At 38.7% G+C, this 21,487-nt stretch overlaps 3 protein-coding genes across 8 annotated transcripts in view; 2 read left to right on the forward strand and 1 right to left on the reverse strand.

Annotated features, from left to right (window-relative positions):
- The window catches only part of LOC5511724 (formin-like protein), a 28,385-nt gene extending 26,987 nt beyond the window's left edge, over positions 1-1,398 (forward strand). For both annotated transcript variants that reach the window (XM_048720015.1, XM_048720016.1), the window contains one exon: positions 490-1,398. In XM_048720015.1, the coding sequence (XP_048575972.1) occupies positions 490-672 (183 nt within the window). In that variant the 3' untranslated portion in view covers positions 673-1,398. The remainder of the gene's footprint in view (positions 1-489) is intronic.
- Positions 1,399-1,840: 442 nt separating this feature from the next.
- Positions 1,841-20,897, reverse strand: LOC5511754. 2 transcript variants are annotated; one of them, XM_048720017.1, is made up of 8 exons: positions 20,448-20,897; positions 19,274-19,366; positions 7,777-7,871; positions 6,744-6,900; positions 5,910-5,973; positions 4,182-4,447; positions 3,699-3,861; positions 1,841-3,483 (listed from the first exon to the last, which is right to left on the reverse strand). In XM_048720017.1, the coding sequence occupies exons 3-8, from the start codon at positions 7,788-7,790 to the stop codon at positions 3,200-3,202; spliced, it is 948 nt and encodes a 315-aa protein (XP_048575974.1). In that variant the 5' UTR covers positions 7,791-7,871; positions 19,274-19,366; positions 20,448-20,897; the 3' UTR covers positions 1,841-3,199. The 2 variants fall into 2 exon arrangements, with proteins under 2 accessions (XP_048575974.1, XP_001632133.3); XM_001632083.3 differs by lacking the exons at positions 19,274-19,366; positions 20,448-20,897 and adding an exon at positions 11,180-12,265.
- On the forward strand, positions 11,049-19,117 carry LOC5511755 (potassium voltage-gated channel subfamily B member 2). 4 transcript variants are annotated; one of them, XM_048720021.1, is made up of 7 exons: positions 11,049-11,145; positions 13,735-13,829; positions 14,291-14,450; positions 15,429-15,492; positions 15,996-16,261; positions 17,084-17,264; positions 18,128-19,117. In XM_048720021.1, exons 1-7 carry the CDS (start codon positions 11,143-11,145, stop codon positions 18,412-18,414), a joined length of 1,056 nt encoding a protein of 351 aa, XP_048575978.1. In that variant the 5' UTR covers positions 11,049-11,142; the 3' UTR covers positions 18,415-19,117. The 4 variants fall into 4 exon arrangements, with proteins under 4 accessions (XP_048575978.1, XP_048575976.1, XP_048575977.1 ...); XM_048720020.1 differs by lacking the exon at positions 11,049-11,145 and adding an exon at positions 12,381-12,597; XM_032381082.2 differs by lacking the exon at positions 11,049-11,145 and adding an exon at positions 12,383-13,310.
- Positions 20,898-21,487: the final 590 nt, after the last annotated feature.

Below are 21,487 nucleotides of genomic sequence, written 5' to 3' on the forward strand. Positions count from 1 at the left end.
TTCACTTCAAGATTTCTATGGGCATCGTCTTGATTCTAATTTACACTATTTCCACAGTAATGTTGTCTGTAAATATGATTTACAGTCTAAATATTTACAGGGTATGTAAATACTCTGGAAATAGGCATTTACAGACTATTTCCATACAGTGGATAGGACACGATTTTTCCAGTGAACTCGCCCCATGCTAGATTGCATTGCTTTGTTATTTTTGTCAGAGAAAAGGCGAAAATAATACGCATTTCCGGTGACGCTTTTGTAATATTTTAAAAACCTTTTAATGGCAAGAGTGTCCAGTTAAAAGATCATCATATATTACCAACAAAGACCCAAAACAAAGGTTTGTTACAGGTAAGTAAAACTCAAAAAGCATTTAAAGCCAGAGGGGAAGTAATTGCGTTTAATTGACCCTCATGAATGTGAAGCACATTTTTTAAACTTGCGCTTTACAAACATTATTTACATAAAAGACGTGTATTTGGTTTGCAGAGAGCCGAGAAAGAAATGGACGATATCGACAGACAGGAGGCAGCGGAGGCTAACCTAAAGCGCATGCTCAGTAAGGGACCACATGACCTACCGGACCGCGCAAGCCTAGCCAATCAGATCGCACAGGAAGTTAAACGGAGGTCGCAATACAACGACATCGAAACTACGATCATTTCAATATAGAGGAGATAATACAACCGTGATTTACCGCGATAAGAGGCAGGGTGAAGTCAAGCTCGAATACCTTGAACTGTTCGAATTATATCAAGCTCGATTTCACATGCATTTTACGCTACGCGGAAAAATTCTAGCTAGGAGCTTTTCTTTATAAGAATATAAAACACAGCATATTACGCTGGAAACCTGGCTTTTATTTACGTTTATGAGTTAAAACTGATAAACGCTTGCAAAGCTTTTACGAGTTATCGGAGGGACTTCTGTGTTTGTAACTCATTGTTTAGTTTTAAAGTAAAGGATCATCATCTTCGGATAATATTTATCATTACATTACAACTGCAAAGCCACTAAACACAAACCACTGTCGACAATTTTCACTTGTTTTACATTAATATAAGACAAGAAACAGATAGTCAGATTAAGTAGTCTACCAGAAATGCTTCTAGGCAAGGGAATGTCTTTTACATTAGGCAGTCATTCTGACCTCTGTCACGAAAATGCGTTTTGCTCAGAAAATGCGTATAAAAAGATGGAAGCACAAGTTTCTTATTTTGGTGTTGTCAAAAAAAAAAAGAAGTATGTTTTATGCTGAGCGAGCCACTAGAATTTTAAACAAAACTCGTTGACGGACCTTTGGATTAAACAACAGTAAACTCAGATAGAAATCATAAATTATCACTACCAGCATCACTACCAAGTCTAACTTATATTAAACATTGTTTGTAAATCGTATTAGTTGTTTACCATAATGCGGAACCCATTAATCAACAGTAACCCAGGAGTAAGCCAGAACTGGGGGTTTTAATTTGAAAAAGGACAAATCGTGGATTTAAACCGTCAACTTGTGAGGTAGCCTAAAGAGTAAAGAAAAAGAAAAAAAAATGATAAAATTTTTTATTGATAAAATATGGGCATCATGCGAATTAAAAAAAACCATCACTGCCTCGGGATTACGTACCAATAAACGTTAGAACACAGGTAGCCCAAGCTTTTTATTTGTCCCTATTAGTTTTACGGTAAACATAGGGCGAAAAATAAAATTAGTTTGTTTAAAATTTCAAATCGTGAATCTTGAATGTTGAAATAGGCACTTTAATACGGCCAAAGGACACGCAACAAGTAAACATAAACACAACACTAGATTACACACGTCTTTTCAAGAAGTTTTTTTTTCACTAATTTTGTTTTTCGACCTATGTTTACCGTAAAATCAATAGGGACAAATAAAAAGCCTGGGCTACCTATGGTCAGAACCCCACTTGCGCAAACAAGCGTGAAGTATGCTTCAGTCAGATAGACAGGTAAACTTCACAAAAGCCTCCAAAATCGGGTAAAAATATCGCTAGCAATGTTGACGCTCTTTGCACGGTCCTTTATAGTCGTTTCCCTTGGCCACCTTGACAGTTTTGTGAAGTAAGCCAATAAGAATGCGAGAAATATGCTATCTGATACGACGCGCGCTACCGTGGCTACTTTGACAGTTTTGCGAAGCCAATAAGGATGCGAGAAACATGCTATCTGATTGGCATCCTAACGTCACTAGGCAACAGGAGTTGCAAAGAAGTGCTTTAGTGTACATTGAAACGCGATGAAATCCCCTTTAAATTAGCAAGTGGCCTCGGTAGCGCGCGTCGTATGGCTAAAGCCATACTGGCTGTTGAAATCTAAGCATTTATGGTGTTTTAAAGATCCATCATTCCCCTACTACTAGGCAAAAAGAGGTGGTGGTATCTTCACCATCTAGATATCCCAGATACCAGATAACGTCGTCCGCATGCAAAACCTCAAGCCAATATAGGCTAACTAGATACCATATATATCTTAAAGCCAATAAAAACTGAGTAACCATTCTGTGCCCAGTTTTCGATTTAATTACCTTTTAGCAGGGCGGGTACTCAAGATACCGGCTACAAAATCGATAAATACCTCAAAGGTATATATCCCAGTCGCCTCAGTTCGAAAGAAGCGAAGAAAAAACTAAGTTTTAATACGGGCTTCCTACGCTTTGAATAGCAAACAGGAAATGCAGATCTCAAGCAACGACTAGAAACGCCTACCCCTGGTTCCGAAGTCCCGAACGTCTCTCGTAGCTGGGCCGCAAAAGTTTTCGGCAAGCCTACTGCGTTCCTCACTGACAGACGTTCGAGCCTCTGGGACCAGGGTAAGAAAATCCCCCATTTTTTTTTTTTTATTTCCGATTGAGGCGTACCGATGTCTCAGATCTTACAGTCATCCCATGCCGGAAAATATATTCAAAAATATTTAAAATATACTACGGCTACCACCTATTTCTTTCCTGGAGCAAGCTAAATGCTTTCTGCCATGACAATTTGTAAGGTTAGAACTCTCCCAAAAACGTGCAACATAAAGATCCTGAAAAAGTTTAATTTTTATAACCCATATTGTCAAGCTGAAGTAGTTACCGCTGCTCACATATATGCCTTTCCTGGAGCAAGCAAAATGACTTCTGCCATAACTGTTTATAAGATTAGAACTCTCGCTAAAACGTGCAACACACAGATCCTGAAAACTGCTACATGTCATAACCCATATTGTCAAGCCGAAATAGTTCCCGTTGCTCACGTCTATGCCTTTCTTGGAGCAAACGAAATGACTTCTCCCATGACTGTCTATAAGATTGGAACTCGTCCATTACTCTTAGCAGCTCTGCACTCTGCTGAGCCATCAGTCTTTCAGTACTGAGACCAGAGGTTTTGCCAGACAGAGTATGCGTGTCAGACGGGAGCTCTGATTGTTGTTTGGCGCCAGCAGTAGAAAGTTCGATTTCAACCTCTTGTAGCTCGGCGTCTCGACCCGCTGTCAACAAGAAAAAAATTTATTAACGTTAAAATAATAAGTGCCCCTCCCCCTAAAACATATCTAAAAAACACCTCTTGAATAATGTTATTCTATTTATAAATAATGAAACCACCATGAATCCAAATATAGTTTTGTTCTCAATCGTTTTGTTCTCAATAAGCGCCCCCTCCCAGCGTCCCCTTTCCTATAAACGCTCTAAAATTTCCACTGACCTTTGCTTTCCCTCCACTCTCCCCTCCTTGGCAAGTGATACTTTTGCCAATACAAACCGACGGCTAGTATAACCAGGAAGAGACCTGCCATCGCATACACCGAATACCCGAAGATGCTTCCATCGAAATAGTCCGTTCCATCAGTTGCCTCACTGTTAGGATCCTGGGAGATAAATAGGTACACAGTGGTAAATACAGCTGATAGGAAGCCCGAGGGTCGCAATGCAGAGCGTTACTCTGTAGTGCCTTTGCCTTTCATTCGATCCCTCTGTAAAAAAACAGAGGTCGTCGGAGCAAAAAAGAAAAAAAACAAAGTGCGAATGCTCGAAACTCCAGGAAAGCTACTCGATATTCACATAGGCGTAAAATATACCATTTCAGCCTTGTGTTGATTTATTCCCCTTTAATATCGTACAGCAGTCATGTCTTGAATGACACCCTAATTGCGTTATTCAGGTACATTTTAACTAAAAAAAACCTTACCTTAGCATGCGAGAGATAACTGTCCAAAAGAAATAAGCCTTCGTCCGAATGCCTCTGCTGGAAGTCGCGGAGACATTGCGCGAGATTGTTACTATGTTGCGGCAACACTGCACCGTAGGCCACAGACTGTTCTAAGACGGACGCGACAGTAAGCTTGTGTTGCGAGTAGTACGAGTCGTGTTGTGTCGAGCTGAGGAAATCAACCAGCGCGAGTTGCGACTCGCCCGACGCAACACTCGAGTAGACTTCTTCGAACGTCGCTTTCGCTGCGAAACAGAACAAAACCGACTAAAACTTTAAGGGGTCAAATCACACGGTCAATGGGGCAGCGACTATACCATGCGTAATGATCACGTCCTCTCGCAAAATCTATTTCGAAAGGCTATCTAAATAGTAAAAGGAAAGGGAGGGCGGAATCAATATAACAAAATACACACACTGTAGCATATTAAAGAAGGCCAACCAACCCGCCATTTGACTTCGCGCACCACAAAAAGAGTAACAAAAAGAATAAATTAGTATTGGCTATTATTTTTTAATCTCGCCAATTCATATCAGAAGTCATTCATTCATGGTTGTTTTGAATATAAACAATAACAAAGGAGTGGTTGATCTACCACTTTGCTGTTGCTTACATTTGAAAATAACCAAACAAGAATAAAGTTTCATACTTTATTGACGGCATCTGAATAAAAGAAGTTCAGTTAATCGTTTGAATTAGCCGATGGTAATGGATTTTTTGGGTGAGACGATACTTCGTGAGAGGGTAAAATGGCGGCGTGATAGGTAGCTGCTCGCAGCTCATGGATTAAGAAGAGCCACCTAAATGCTCAAAAAGCTTCCGTTTCTATTCTTTTCTATTATCCCTGTGACGCCATTCCTAGCCCGGCACAGTGGTGTTTATCATCCTATTTTATCGATTTTCTTTTTAATTATTTTTTGTTATTCTGGTGAAAACAGTATTAAGAAATACTTGTAACATTGCTAGCTAGAGTATCCGGTGCGTACATTTTTCTCATGTGATACCTATTGTATCGTTCTAAACGATAAATTTTGTTAATTCATTCGTCTCAATTTTTGGCGTCATAACGTCAAAATTGATCCGAATAAATAAATTAAGAACCCAGAACATTTGCAACTACGACTGACTCGAACAAGGTTACAGGAGCCAGCGTGTAAACCTCTTTTAAACAATGTGAATTTTGAATCTCAAATTGTTGTAACACTGAATCCATTTGATAATGTTGTATATGATTATTATATGATTATTTCAGATTTCAAACCTCTCCTAATATCAAACTCCAGTTGTAACTACAATAAATAGTTTGAACCAATGGCAAAGTCGTTCAGTCATTCAGTACATCTATGACTGCGCACCCCCCATCAGCCCATCCCGGGTACTCGCCTGAGTAATGTGGTTGTATTGTTAAAGCCGAATTGTCACCAGTTTCCGGAGGTCCGTCGGAAACCTCAACCGTCAAAAGACAAAAGAATCTATTAGAATCCGCGCTATAAAACGGACCATCCGCCCTAAATTATCAGTCAAATCCTCGAAGAAACTTCCAAAAGACACACTGCTTTTAAAATTTTGAAATATTTTCCGCAGTTTCCGTTAAAAATCATCGGAGATTGATACGTTATCGACCGGAAGTAAACTGGTGACAATGCGGCTTTAATATCACTGAGTTTAAAATATAGGACAAGTAAAGTAAGATTAGATTGACTTACCACGCACAAAAGAGCTTTGAAAAACTGCGTATTGATACTGTACGGACGTGTTTTTAACAGAAACCTGTAAACAACAGCACAGACAGACACATCATTCACGGACACGCAATTATAAAAAAAAATCGCAAAAAATGACATGCTGACGATTCCTAATAAGGACAAAAAAGCTGTCCATGGTTGCCGGACTGCACGGGTAATAGACTGTGCTAGCGTCCCGTCTTGGCCCGACTGGTGCCAATCTGCGTATGTTAGTGTCATTTTAATACCCCTTATTGAAAAAATAAAGTCCGTGAACTTTTATCTCGCGAAATTTAATAGATATAGAAAAATTGATGAAAGAGATTGAAGGTTCTTTTGAGATCTTCTAGTAAGCAACAAAACTATCGATATTAGCTCAGGAACAAGAACCCTTTTCAATATATTGGTCCTGTTTCAGTTGTTGGCTTCTTCATTTCTTTTTTGTTTAAACGAAAAAAATAAAGTAACTTGAACTTCGAATTCGCGAAATTTAATCCCCTGCAAACACAATTTTTCTCCGCAATCGCGAAATAAAAGACTCGCAAAATGTGCTTAAGAACATTTTCGCAAAAGTTAAGATGCTCGAATAAAATAAATAAAAATAAGCCTTCTCCTCAGGCAAAGAGTGCTTTTGTAATTTTTCAGTGTTTTTATGAATTGGGATTCCTGTGGCGAGTTGAACCGGAACCGGAACCGGAAGAGAGGAGGGGGGGCAAGCCATAACTTTGTTGTACCAACAATTAGGAAACGGGCAAGCGCAAAAGCTTGTGGGAAGGCCCACTTTCCCGTAAACACAACAATGGTAGAGTCCCTTACCACCATGCCATAGAGATGAGAGGCATTTCCAATCATGTTGCTAGACAACGATGACGTCACAATTCCCATGAACATCGCAATGATGACGAGGCCTGCGTTGATCCAGACGACAGCAAACAGACGACTTGGTACGCTGCGGGGGACCTTGTCACCGTACCTAAACAACATCAAAAAAGACCTCATGAAACTGGCCCAGGGGCTGGTTTTTGAGTGAAAGAGGGCGTGTTTCTAAGGCTCCCCTTTAAATACGAACATACGAACGCGAACTATAAAAGGGACCTGCCTTGGGCAAGCTGTCATTAGACATTTGACTTCACTCAATGAAGAGCTCCGTAAAGAGAAGCCAGAATGCTAAATAGAGTTCAAAATTGGCTTAAAACACACTATTAAAGTAATAACTCATTAAAAAAAATACTCAAGGACAATTTTTGTTCATGTATTTTTAGAGAATTGACTCCAAACACTTTCCCGAACATGCTTGATAGTTTTTTGACAATCTCTTGCACTTTACAGTTGTTGTAGTTTGTCGTACGGCTTTATTTTTTTCTTCTCGCAGTTTCAGAGTTCCTCACTCAATAAAGTCTATTTGTGAATGACGACTTGCGCGAGAGCTTGCGAAAAGGGGACGGAGCTATCCCTTTTATCGCGCGCGTTCGTGTTTAAAAGCTTTTAGAATACATGATATAGTCAATAGAAGCCGCGTTTCCACTTGGCCGCGAAGAATATTCTCAAGTTGCACTAGCCGTAGCCTGAGTCGTCAAGGAAGGTTTTAGAGTTTTTTTCTTATATGATACTCATCTAAAAAATGGGAAGGGGATGCGTCCACAAAGTAAGGTAAAGTAAGCTGACAATAACGAGAGGGTGTTAGAGGGTGTAGCAAAGGTAACGTGACAAAAACAATACACTAGAATAATATAGCCAACAGGTAAAGAAATGTCAGATTCATTACATGGAATCCTCTACAAACAAATATCCAGATTAATGTGATAATCACAAGATTGTTGTGATGACGACACTAATCCAGTCAACTTACCCGACGGTTGTCATTGTAACTGCGGCCCACCAGAACCCTTCAAAAACACCCAGGGGGAAAAAGTCGGGAAACTCTTCCGTATTTGAGCCATGATCCTTGGAGAGGAAACAAAATCCACCATTAATATTTTAATATTCATTAATATTATTCTTTGTCTTAAAATACAAAGACACCCGTAAATCGCGCGCTCTAATTGATCATGGGTCCATATGTTATTAGAAGACATTTGCACTCGGCTGCGTCTCGTTGCGGACTTTTTCGTTCATGACACGCTGTGACGTCATCTTTGCATCTATTAAAAGAGACGCGCACTAAAATTAAATCTATTTGTAAGGCTTTGATTTAGCCTTCTCAGCAAGCATCTCGAGTGTTTTTGTTATTTTTTAATATTTTTATATATTGGGGTTCCTGTGGCGAGTTGAACCGGAACCGGAAGAGGGGAGAGGGACAAAAGAATCCCCCTTTCCCCTAACCTAGGCTCCCACTCTTTCTTGAACACACCACAGGAAGCCCGAAATCGAAAAAAAAAGCCTTTTTCCAAAATCAATCGAGACGCCTGCGGTCTGCAGAGGAGGCTAGCTTTGATTAAGCCCGGCACAGCTGCAAGTACGGCTATAGGTCAGCCATGCGCTCTACACTTCTGCTAGTCTATTTGCACACGAACACAGAAAGTGGGCTCTTTCATTGTCACGTCAATATAAAGATGACATTTAAAACAAGTCATTATAGTAACACGTGTGATTAAATGATGACAGGATTACTATACTAGGGAAAATGAAACTGCTATTGCACTTTTTATTTCGAAATAATTTTGGGGCCTGAACTCTTTCAAAGCATATGGTTAAGAAAGGAACAATGAGAAAGATTATAGCCAAATTCGTTGTTACGCGACCTCCCAGAATCCAAATTTCGTTTCTTTTCATGGGTGTAGCGCGTAGTCAATCAAACCAAACAATTAAAACCGGACAAATCGCCACCAAAGCTTGTGTCTGACTACGCGCTATTCCCAAACGAGACAAAGATTTTGGATTCGCCGCGGTAGCGCAACAACGAATTTGGCTGTAAGGCGAACAAGGATAGAAGTGAAAAAAAAACTAAATACCTTACCGATACCTTACCGATATTTCAGCATTTTAATCAAAATAGGACAACAGGGGTGATCAAACAACAAGAGCAGTATTACACTGTATAAAGAAGAATTGCTTTTGGGGGTAATAAAAAAAGCACCCCAGGCATGTGTCGGGCTAGCGCTGATAAAAACCAGAAGCGGTATTAAAGCGCAGAGATACGATAACATCCTTATACTGCGACGCGCGCTACCTTGGGCACCTTAACAGTTTTGTGAAGTAAGCCAATAAAGATGCGAGAAACGTTCTGATACGACGCGCGCTACCGTGGCCACCTTGACAGTTTTGTGGAGTAAGCCAATAAAAATGCGAGAAACATGCTATCTGATTGGCATCAACGTCACTAGGCAACAGGCGTTTCAAAGAAATGCTTCAGTGTACATTGAAACGCGATGAAATCTTTCTAGTTATAGAGTTTGTGTCAACAAAAACACTGAAATCCCCATATTAATTTGGAATGGTTTTATATCTTTGTCTACGGTAGCGCATAATAACATTTAGAGATAAACAAAATAATAAATTGTGATATCAAAAAGAAAAAGAGAGAAACACTTTTAAATTATCAATAAGACTGTTCCCCTGTCTTGTAGCTACAACATTTAAAAGACAAACCACATGTTTGTTATGACTCATAAAACGCATGCTGTAAATAAATCATCGACAAAAAAATGCCGATAATATCCATAGCGCGCGAACTAAACATTAAAAAATTGCCAATAATAATTGGTTATCTATATATTTCCTTGGGGCATATTTCCATATTTATCAGCCGACTCAGAAAAAAACTTTTGATATGTTCGATCGAAAATGGTAAATGAAGAATAAACTTTTTTCAGTAGGTATTTCCCATTTGTTCACTTAATTTGTCCTCCAATGGAATAAACACAGTAACAGGTGTGGCTGAATAGTCTTCTCTAAAATATCTTATCTTATTATCTTATTATTGCAGTTAGAAACGAAGCAAAGGTACCGATACTAAGTACATGAACTAATTACACCACTGCCATTAGATGAACAACTTAAAGAGCCCGTAGGTTAAAGGTAATCAGAGTTTCATTAATGTGTAACCACAACTTTAGGTAATCTCTGATAGACGATAAATTATTTACTGAAAAGCCCTGTAACACGAACACATTTGGTTGCAAATTGTCTTGAAAAATATAACTGCAAGTCGCACTTGTTACTGAAAGTGGAAGTGCGTTCTACTTTTCGTGACACATTGAGAGAAGAAATACAAGTTGCAAACAGGGTGTTTTTGATATTGCTTATTAATAGAGAAATCTCATCATATAAAAAATATATAATTACCAATAACCAGGCTACATGTTCAACGAACCGCCTCGCTTAGATAAGCTTTACTAAGAAATCGAAAATTAAGTATAGAAAAGTATCCGGAAAATTAATCTTTATTCACTCATAAATCTAATTCAAACCAAGTAAAATGTCAGAAAAATGAAATACAGAGAAAAGGGCATTTATCTAAATTTCGATTTCATGAAAATGAGTGTTTTGCTCGACAAATTCATTCAACGTTTAAATAGAGCTATAAACATATGTAGCCAGACATTTGAAAAAAAAATATTACATAGTTCCATTCAAGTAATAAAGTCTCAACGAAAGGAAAATAGATAAATCTTACAAAATACCGGTTAAAGTTTCGATGGCTCGAAAATTGGTAGGACAGGGCGACCCGGAACAGGCCTAACCCTGTTGTCATCGTTCCAACAAGGAATGATTATACGAGTTGCATGCTAAAAAACACAGGTGATAACAATATAATAAAAAGCCTCAAAAGATAAGAACAACTTTGCAGCAAAAGACTTAAACACTAATATAGTGGTAGTAGCGTAGGCACCAAGAAAAGTCTCGGAATCTCGCCGTTTTTTAAGCAAGTCTCGAATTTTCAAAATTTTAGGGGTCTCGGATTCTCGTTCTTTTCTACCACGGTCTCGGACACTCGGATTTTTAAACGCGATCTCAGGGTCCCGACCTTTTGTTAAACGCGATGTTTTATATTATTACTACGGCAGTGGGTTTACCTTTCGTTTTAGTCTTGAGCGTTTTAAAAGTTTAGCTACTGTAGGGGTTAAACAAAACATTTCAACCTTGCGTTGATTTATTTATCTGACTTCATCAGACTTTGTGCCCACCTAGTTGTTCCAAGCTAGGACTGTATTTTTTCTAGTAATAAGTCTAAAAAGCAGTACTATAGAGTATAAGCTATGCCGTGGGACGTAAAATGGTGAGTGCAAATATAGATTTAGTGATGAACTTACCAATAACCAAACAACAAAGCCGCTTAGACTGAGCGATGTCACAATGAATACGAGGATCGGCCACGAGTTCACGATAGCTGTTAGCAAATCCGCACCCGAGACAGTCTTTCCAGTTACAATAGCAATTCCAGGCGACTTCACAAACACAACAAACGGTCGACCATAGAATGTGTTTATCTTGCCTAAATTACGACCTACTGGAAGCAAAATAGAATCCGGTTTTGCAAGCAGGACATCTTCAATCATTGTTCTTTCCATCTCAGGCGAAGAAAAAGATATAGTAACTCCTGGTTTACAACAAGATTGAATTCCCTTTTGAAATATGTCCAATAGAACACCTCGTTTAGCGTTGTTTTGTTCGTAAATATAAGGCGCATTGGTCGTCCAAGAAACATGGATTTTAGCGCCATCTACACAGGCCCGTTCCACGGCAGACATGTTCCCCGCGCCAGTAACACTCTTGAAAATAACAAACCATACGAATATCCACATCCATGATCTAAACTTTAAGATTTCTTCTATTATATTCCCGAGTAGTATAGTAAATGTCATACTATTCTTTCCAATCCAAAGCAAGTAATATCTGCGCTTCTCGTCATTAAAACAGCAACATTACAACTATTATGGCGAAAACGTGTTTTTGTTTTGGTGATGTTCTCTGTGTATGGGGCCCAAGGCTGTCACTGAGTTGGTTTCACTTCGGATCTTGTAGGCAAAATTCGTACATCATTTATCATCCAAAGATCACGAAAAAACGTTCACTTCATCTGCTCTTAAAAGGAAGTTTCTTATTCAAAATAACCCCCAATCTTGTCCAAACTCGAAGAACTGCGTGCCTCAATATCTTCATTCACAAACATGTCCCCCGGAAACTCGTAAAGTTTGAAATTTATGCCTCAATACAGAGCACGGATAAATGTTTTATTATCTTTGTTGGAACCACAAATACGGTAAGATAAACAAAACCTTACGAAGCGCTTACTGGTCTTGATTTTCCCATAGAACATAATAGTATCATTAGTAAATCAAAACATCCCGATATTTAACAGCAGTCAGGTTGCTTCTTTTCTCTCTTTGGTCGCTTTAATTGTTACGAAAACGCACTAAACAATAACATGTACAATATTACTATACCCTCCTTATAAAATATTCATAAATCGTTAAATTCGAGATGTGTCAACATCGTTATTGAGGGATATTTTTCATGTCAATTATTCAACGGAGATCTTAGCGAAGAAAGGTTGTACTAATTCTTCTCGTACGACCAATCACAACACCATGGGAACTACAATTGGATGATTTACTACGGGGGTTAAAAGCGGCCTAAGACAAGCCTTCGCGGAGGGGAAAGAAAAGGATAAATGAAGAAAATCACGGTTCTTTGGGGGAACAAAAACAAAAACCCTGAATACCAAATTGTGAGTGAACAAGTAATTAGTTCACCAACGGAGTTGAACTGTGTTCGGACATCGTGGAATTAGCTTGACATTTTGATATTACTCTGTGTTTGATTCATGTTCAGTTTACTCTTTTGTGAGGACATTTCCAATGTGAATCTGTCACAAGTACATGCAGTTCTGAATGTTAGTGAAAGACTATAGCTGTCTCAACTTAAATCGAACTCCAAATGCATTTAAAGCTACTTAATCACGGAATCGTAGTATTCCCAATATTGTTCTGTTTAACTCAAAAAAGTTCTTGCTCGCTCGATGAAAAATGTAACCAAAACAGTACATTCGTCATCAGATATGTACACCAACGTCCGTATATATTCAGCGAGCAAAGTACACAGATGGCCGGGATTTTCCATGATATTTTAACAGAATCGCTCAAGATATGTTGCCCTGCAATCAAACTTGAATTCAAGAAAATTGCTACCGGAAACCAAGGACTGCGGAATATGATGGATGGAGGGGACTTCGACGTCATTGCACCGGTCGGGAATTCCCCTTATAGTTCTAACATACGTGGGTACCCGTTTTTGGAAATCTCGGAATCGTCAGGGAGTGCAATTCTTATGTCCGGAAACGCTTCCGGTGGACGTCTACTGTTCTCGGTTCTTAGCGCTTGGCCCATTTTGATTTTTATCGTGATTTCCGCAACTCTTGCGGGTGTGATCATATGGTTTTTGGTAAGCACTCTTGTAGATTCGTTGACTCCATGTTCCAAAATTCTTTATTTGCCTTCGTTTATATTTATCAACTTGGAAACAAATAAATTGAAATCATGAATGATTTAGGCTCGTAACTGAGATTTGGTGATAACTTCTTCTAGGAAAATTATCGTAATAATTTTGACACCCGATCGTAGATCTAGACCATGAGATTGCATCGAAAACAACACGTCACATAAAAACAAAGGAGCAGACATCATACCTTTCATACAACCCTTATCTGATCTAACTGATTTATCACCATTTCATTCTGCTTGAACAATGCTCAAACAACAAGAAATAAATACGTATAAAAAATTAATGGTTGTTCTTGGAATTATCATAAGCGAACATTGAAGCCAAGCTTCTGATTTATTTGCTTGTTTTTTTTTTTCGATTTAAGGAGAGAAAGGAAAACCCCAAACAGTTCCCAGAAGCCTTCAGTACAGGGGTTTTTGAGGGGTTCTGGTGGGCATTCGTTACCATGACAACCGTCGGGTAGGTCGAGCAGCCGTATTAACATTCAAAATACATTGACGGATATTCTGAATTGTTGTAAAACGCGATTACATTGTTTGTTTTTCATGTAACAATCAAATACAGTAGAAATCTATAATTTAAGAATCTTTTACCATTAAACTTTTAGTTGGTCTAGATAAATAAAAAATTATCATCTGATAGTTTTGCAGAGCTGGATAAGATTTTCTTCCAGGGACCTGACAAGTCCTACCCAAGTATAATTTAAAGAATAGAAAAACAATTTTTAAATATCTTATTTACGTTTCGGTGCGAATTTATAACTACACTGTAACTGCGCTGTCAAAAAAATTGTATCCAAACTTCCGAAATTAAATATCTACAGAAAGAGTATTTTTTTATCTGCTGCTAAGTTTATATTTAGAGCCTTATTTTTAAAACTATTATTTCTTTCAATGTTCCTTATTTTCTTTTCGTGTTAGATATGGCGACAAAGCACCAAAAACACTCTTCGGCAAATTGGTGGGAAGCCTGTGGATTCTGATGGGGCTGATAATAACAACAATGTTTATTAGCATTATCACGTCAGCGCTTGCCGAATCAACAGCAGCGGACGGACAGGCTAATGTCAGAGGGGTTGAGGTAATGAGGATTGGATGTGGGAGATGGGGGTTGAAGTAATGAGGATTGGATATGGGAGATGGGGGTGATGTAATGAGGGTTGGATATGGGAGATGGGGGTTGAGGTAATAAGGATTGGATATGGGAGATGGGAGATGGGGGGTGATGTAATGAGGATTGGATATGGGAGATGGGGGTTGAGGTAATGAGGATTGGATATGGGAGATGGGGGGTGATGTAATGAGGATTGGATATGGGAGATGGGGGTTGAGGTAATGAGGATTGGATATGGGAGATGGTGGTTGAGGTAATGAGGATTGGATATGGGAGATGGGGGGTGATGTAATGAGGATTGGATATGGGAGATGGGGGTTGAGGTAATGAGGATTGGATATGGGAGTTGGGGGTTGAGGTAATGAGGATTGGATATGGGAGATGGGGGTTGAGGTAATGAGGATTGGATATGGGAGATGGGGGTGGAGGTAATAAGGGTTGAACGTGGGGGTGGAGGTAATAAGGGTTGAACGTGGGGTTGGAGGTGATGAGGGTTGAACATGGGACTGGAAGTAATAAAGGCTAAACGAGGGGGCGGAGGTAATGAGGGTTAGATGTTTGGGGGCGGTGAGGTAAGGGAGGAGGCAGGTAAGAAAGGTGGGATGTTAGGGGGCTGGAGGTTAGGAGGGTAGTATGTAGGGGGGAACGGGGAGAAAAGGAAGGTGTACAGTGTTAGGAGTGAGGGTAAGAGGGTAGGCTGATTATTCTTTAGACCTCAGAGCTAAAGAAGAATCAACAGCAACCGCCATAGTGGATGGACTAGATGAGTTGAGAAGAGAACGGACGTGAATAAGTGCAATACAGTTAAGAATTTATGGTGCCCTTCAAAGGAAGAAGATAATACTCTATTGTGGAGTAGTCTGGTTGTAAAATGTTCGAAACACCTACACGAGCTTACGCAGAATAAGGCGATAGGTCTTAATTATAGCATGACTGTTTCACCAGGTTTCTGTTGTCAACCAAAGTGAGGAGCATAAGCTTGCGATTCGACAAAACGCTAAAATCACAGGTATGAGCCGCGTTTTTTTGCACGCGTTGCTGTCAGGGGATAAGTGGTAAGAGCTTACACTTACATTGATAAAGCAGTAAAGTTCACTCTTTTTTAAGTTCACTTATTTTACATAACTATGGCGATGATGATGGCGATGTCTCAAGGACCTCAATAAAATTCAGGAAACTGAAAATTTCTTAGTTTTATACTGCTATCTCTTAACAATTCCATCGACCACATCCAATTTGCCCATTTGTGGCGGTAAGAATTGCTGTTGACCACACCAAAAGTGGCTTCCCTTAGGGTTAAAATCACCAAGCTTAACCCAAGATCAGGGTTTTTTCTGTTACAAAGAAATACTACATCTTATCTCTAGGGGAAATGCGTATGCGCTGTAAAATCAGAAAAATATATTGATGGGTCCAAGTTTTATTTCTCTGAAACCAGAGTTTCAGATTCAATTTCGTTGACAACTTGAGCCAAATATTAATATAATAAAGCAGGCTTCTTTCTTTTTAAAGCACTCCAAAACCAGGAGCAAGTCCTGGGTCATCTCAAGGACCGCAAAGTAATGGCTGCCTTGGCAGATATACAAAGTCTCAAGCACCAGAATGATGACCTCACGAAAAACTTTGTATTGGTAGCCAGCGTAATTCCGAACCACATCAGCTATGGATTAGTACTGGCTAGGAATTCATCAAAACTGCAAAAGTGTCTCGGGAATTTCATGGAAATGAATGAGAATTGGCGGTATCGCCTTTTACAGGAGAATGCTGGAAGCAAGAAGGTAAGACCGATTCATACGTCACGCTTCCGCCGTGACGAATCTAATTGTCTTGATTCGACACATGAATAGTTCGACGTCTGAAGCAATTAAGCTCGGCACGGCACTGAGTGCAGCTGCACCAGTCGTGCTGCACGGCAAAAGCACGACACCGATTCAAACGTCGAGCTTTTAATGTGCCGAATCAAATGCCATGTTTTATTTTGTGCAACAGAAACTCCGCATCAAGTCAACTTTTACTTCTCACAGCTTGTTGAGCGCACCTTTTAATTGGTGCGACGTCTGAATCAACGTTCCCAATGTATTTGTGTCGATACAAATAGGCAATTAGATTCAGTTCGGCAGGAGCACGACGTATGAATCGGGCCTAAGTGTGAAAGCATCTAATACCATCGGCTGATTTCGGGAAGCTACTGTATATTAATGAAGTATTAAACTTTGTTTTAGAAGGCTATTTTTATTACATTATGTGTCTTCGAATACTGAGACAAAACATTAGCAAAGGAGTGTCTGAATATGTCTCTTTAATAAAATGGATGAGTAAAGCAAAACAAACTCCAGTTCCTTACTATTTTTTGTAGTACCCTCGGGCGGATACAAGAGTTCCAAAAAGGGGGGACTGAAGCAACTGTTTCACGAAAGGAGGGGGGGAGTTCATTGTTCTTCCGTGCATTTCCTTATATTTCTTGCTATATTTTTAAGCCAAATATTTGAAGAGTTTCAAGGCTGCGGGGACCACTTGCCCCACCCCTAGATCCGACCCTGATACGGTATGTACCCTGTGTTTGGATTCTACAAAATGTTCTAAGAATCATTACTGCACAGGTTGAGATTTCACCCGCAGATGACTATTTTGGCAGTGGCGGAATCTTCAGCGTGTCGGTATATGCTGGGCTGGGTCTATTTGCTATGCTATTTGCTGGCGGAATGGCATGGGAGTTCTATAAACACCGCAAGAAAGCAAAGACTAAATGTTCTAATGAGCAGGTGCAGAAAGGTGCTGCAAGTAAGAATACAAAAAAAGGTTATATTTTTAATATATAATTGACATTATTAATTGATTTATTGTTATTGATATATATTTCTTCACGACCTCTACTTCTTTATATTATAAAGGTGGCTAGTTTAGGAATACCATAGCATATTATTCAGAGGCTGCAAAGCCCCCTTTAATATTATATGTCATGAGTTTTTATTTTGAAAACGCAGAGTAATTTTTCGAATTACAGCACTTTTTGAAAGATAGAGGGAAGGCTTTAGCCAGTTTGCTAACAGATAGCCCACTCTGGTTGGCAGAGTACAGCTTTTAGACATGACCTTAGCAAATATAAAAATGCATATGGAAATACACCTATTTCAAATAAGGTTGTACTTGGAAATCAATGTATTGTGACCCGCAGTGCTTCATTTGTAGCATAAACATGGCTGAATCCTGGCATCTGAAAGCCATGCAAATGTTCAACATATATATGAACAAGAATGCTGCAGCTTTTGAAGCCTGGATTTGTTCTATTCTACGCTCATTTGCTTATATTTAAAACCAATGAAGCAGTGGGGGTTGCAATACATGGATTCTCCGTGTGCAACATTTTTTTAAATAGGTGTATATCTCGTCTGTCCACTTTGAGCGAAAAATATGGTCTGTGTTGTGAAATCAGGGAAATATGTAAATCACAACAATGTAGAAATGGTATACGGCTCTGTGAAAACATATGAGTTTCGCTGACAATTTGAGCATTTGTTAGCCCAAAGTCGTTTCTCTAGCACTTGAAACATCAACAAAACTACCCTTCTTTCACAGAGGCATAAAACATACCACATTTCAAAGTTCTTTGATTATTATTTAACATGTGATCTCTCTAACATCAGGTACAGCTAATGAAACCAAGGGCCATGCCATATCTTCATCACAAAATCACACAGCAGGAATAGTAATCCATGTGCCACAGCCACCGCCTGCTCGTCTTAAATTTGGCCACACCCCTCAAGAAGAGCTCCTAAGTAGGCAGAGCATGGAAATTATGGAGATGGAGAACCAGTTTAACCGGTTTAAGACTGATTGGGAGAAGCGTAAAAGTGCTTTAGAAAGACGGCAGGAGAAAGAGAAGGTGGGAGTGGCCAATGGGGGATTTGATAACAGTAATGGTAGAAAGTAGAATAGGTGCACCATGCTGTAGAAAGCAGAGTGAGAGCAGCATTTATTGAAGCCCCAACATTCCTAGGTGCTATTGTTAAATTAATTTACTTTGAACAGGAATATATATTTCATGGGGGGGATTAAAAATTGTGAAAGCAGTGTGTCTATTGGAAGTTTCTTTTAATGGTTGAGGATTCCATCGGCCCTCCAGAAGTAAACTGGTGACGATGCAGCTTTAACTGCCAAATCAATTTGACCTTGGTTGACACAATGCCTTAAGACTCACCTTTTGACGTTGGTTGACACAATGCCTTAAGACTCACCTTTTTAAAGAAGCATTTAATTTATAATTAGTTTAAAATTCATTTTTTTAATATCACTGTTAATTATACATTACATACATATATATATATATATATTTAATCATAATATCGATTTTTATAAATGTAACATTTCTTATTAGACACAATGTATTGTCAGGGTGATTTTTAATTTTTAATTGTGTAATGTTTATTTAATTGATATATAATTGTAAAGTGCCTAGGGCAATTATTGATGAGGCGCTATATAAATGCTGATATTATTATTATTATTATTATTATTATTATTATTATTATATTATTATTATTATTATTATTATTACCTTGATGTTATGAAGGTGATAAATTTTCAGTGTATTTTCTAGTTCCATGGTATTTGAAAAGTATAAGTTTCTAGATGGAGCTAGTGACCTATTACTGTTTTGAGCTAAAGATGCTATTGCTTCAGACACCACTTTGTTCTTTAAACATTTCCAGAGAAATTCCATACATGATTCGATTACTGCGATAATTATAACAATTATTCAATAGACATTGACAGTTTGCATTTTACAGTACCTTTTGTTCTGTTGTTTTTTTTCTTTCAAGTCCTAATCCTTTTTACTTTCATTTTCTTTGGTAGGCTTTGCATTCCACAGTTCTAAGACAAACCTTTAAACAAAATTAATTACATAGAAAAATATTTGGGTTAAACTATTGAACAACCTTACCCTCAATGGTATTTTACCTTTTGCTAGATTCCACAAACAATGCTGACAAAAGGATAAAAAGAATTATGCCACCTATTTCGTTATTTTAGATGAGTGTGAAGAACATTGATGGCATAAGCCCAGACATGTGCACCTTTTGAATATTTGTGGCGGCAAGGGAAAACATGGCTTCTATTAATAAATATTAATGACTTTTTGGAACTTTAAGGGAAAGCCATGAAAAACACACCCCCACCCCAAGTCTAGCCTACAGCACGCATCAACAAGGGGGCTATGGGATGGCAGCCAGACCTCACCCCACCCAGCCTCCCATACACACAGTTTGAATAAAAAGGTGGGGATGAACAACAAGAAATTCTGTAGGAACAGAAGTCTTAATTGACTTAGAAAAACATTTTGGTGTGGTTATATTGAATGAGAATGATAAAAAGGAAAAAAATACTTTACAATAATTTTTTTGCTCAGTCATTACCCGCTATCTCTCTATAGTATGTATACTGAAACACCAAAGAAATGCTTGCTACACAAGCTGCTTATACGATATGCTACCACACAGTTCTTTATCCTTGGTTTTTTTAATACAAAATTACGGGGTATTGTTACGGAGACGTTTCATTTGTCGTTAAGTCCGTTTTCATAAAAGTTACTGATGAGCAGAGTACTTAGATAACAACAAATGTGTAGACATCACTTGAAGAAATAAAATCAGGGGCGGTAACGTGGGGTCCCAGCACGTTTCACGAGTTTCAAAAATCGGAAATCGCATTTTACAATAAACTGACGACAAGGATCAATCTTTACTTGGAAATCACGATTAACGATTTTTAAAGAGAATAGATCACGATTCAAGCTGATCAAATTTTGCCATTCACAAATCACGGCGAAGATAGCAATCACGAATCACGGTTTTCAATTTGTCCTTATCACGATTCACGATAAACAAAAAAGGCACGGATCACGAAAATAACCCTTACCGCCCCTGTAAAATCCATAGTATTAAGAAAGAACTTCGATAGTCCTACCAGTTTATCGAAGCCAGTAATCCGCCACATAGAAGAAGCAAGAACAGTAGATGTATGTTGAATCCAAAGATAAGTAGAAGGCAAAGAAGTACCACGAGCAAGCTGAGAAATATCAAGTTCACCGCGAGTAGTACTTGACCGGTAACTCCCGACACAAATATCGAGTCCACGATGGCTTGTAACATTGCGTCCTAACTTACATCGATGCCGTGAACTCTTTATCTAAAGACAAAAAGGCTCATTTTTCTGAGTTTTATAAAGAATTAAGTGTATTTCATGGTGCAAAAGCTTGCAAGATATTCAAATAAAGGCAGGCGTTACTCGCAGTACAAAGGTAAACCGTGATAACCCACCACAGGTTGCCCACGCAAAATCTTTCTATGACATGACGGCACCCCCGTTGGAGGACAAAAAGTGGGTAATTTCTTAATGATGAATCTTCAAATACTATGCTTTTTCCTTATGATACATATGACTGCACACCTTTCTCAGCCAATCCTGGATATGTGACAGAAAGTCTCAAGGACATGATTTTTTTAGAAAATAACTTGGTTTGCTATTTGTAATAAGGTTAACAACCAATTGAAAGTTGTAGGACATTTTAGGAACTTGATGTGTGGACTGACAAAACAGAAGCTAGTGCCCTTTGTATTCACTTTAGCTTTGACGATAAGAAAAATACTAAATTGTGACATGATTTATTGGCTGACCCATAGCTGCTTACTCAGGAAACATGAGGATTTGTTTTGCAAGGAAGTGGTAACATCTATGATTTATGCTCGTAGGAAAGCAAATTACCTAGTCATACCTAGGGGTGAATCTAGAGAAAAACGCAGGGTGGGGCACAGGTAACCCAAGCTTACTGTGTGTATGCATAAATTATAGTCGATCAGGTTACGTTGTTGTGTGTGTCATGGTCTCCAGTAAACATATGGGATTGAAATAAGCCGTTCACTTTACTACGAAATAAAATCGTAAAACTCTAAAAAATATTCTGACCTGACAGTGGAGTCTTAAATCTGGTCTGGGTGAAGTTTGAA

The sequence above is a fragment of the Nematostella vectensis genome, chromosome 12 (assembly GCF_932526225.1).
Source record: "Nematostella vectensis chromosome 12, jaNemVect1.1, whole genome shotgun sequence".
NCBI classification, from domain to species: Eukaryota; Metazoa; Cnidaria; class Anthozoa; order Actiniaria; family Edwardsiidae; genus Nematostella; species Nematostella vectensis.

What these genes read in the sequence shown, in the direction of transcription:
- LOC5511754 (XM_001632083.3), bottom strand. Translation starts at nt 11,731, where the DNA reads ATGACATTTACTATACTACTCGGGAATATAATAGAAGAAATCTTAAAG. An exon ending in GTTACAATGACAACCGTCGG is followed by an intron (nt 6,901 to 7,776) that starts GTAAGTTGACTG and finishes GATGTTGTTTAG; the next exon opens with GTACGGTGACAAGGTCCCCC. An exon ending in GTTATCTCTCGCATGCTAAG is followed by an intron (nt 3,862 to 4,181) that starts GTAAGGTTTTTT and finishes TTTATCTCCCAG; the next exon opens with GATCCTAACAGTGAGGCAAC.
- LOC5511755 (XM_032381082.2), top strand. Translation starts at nt 12,807, where the DNA reads ATGCATTTAAAGCTACTTAATCACGGAATCGTAGTATTCCCAATATTG. An exon ending in GTGTGATCATATGGTTTTTG is followed by an intron (nt 13,311 to 13,734) that starts GTAAGCACTCTT and finishes TTTCGATTTAAG; the next exon opens with GAGAGAAAGGAAAACCCCAA. An exon ending in AGAATGCTGGAAGCAAGAAG is followed by an intron (nt 16,262 to 17,083) that starts GTAAGACCGATT and finishes ATTACTGCACAG; the next exon opens with GTTGAGATTTCACCCGCAGA.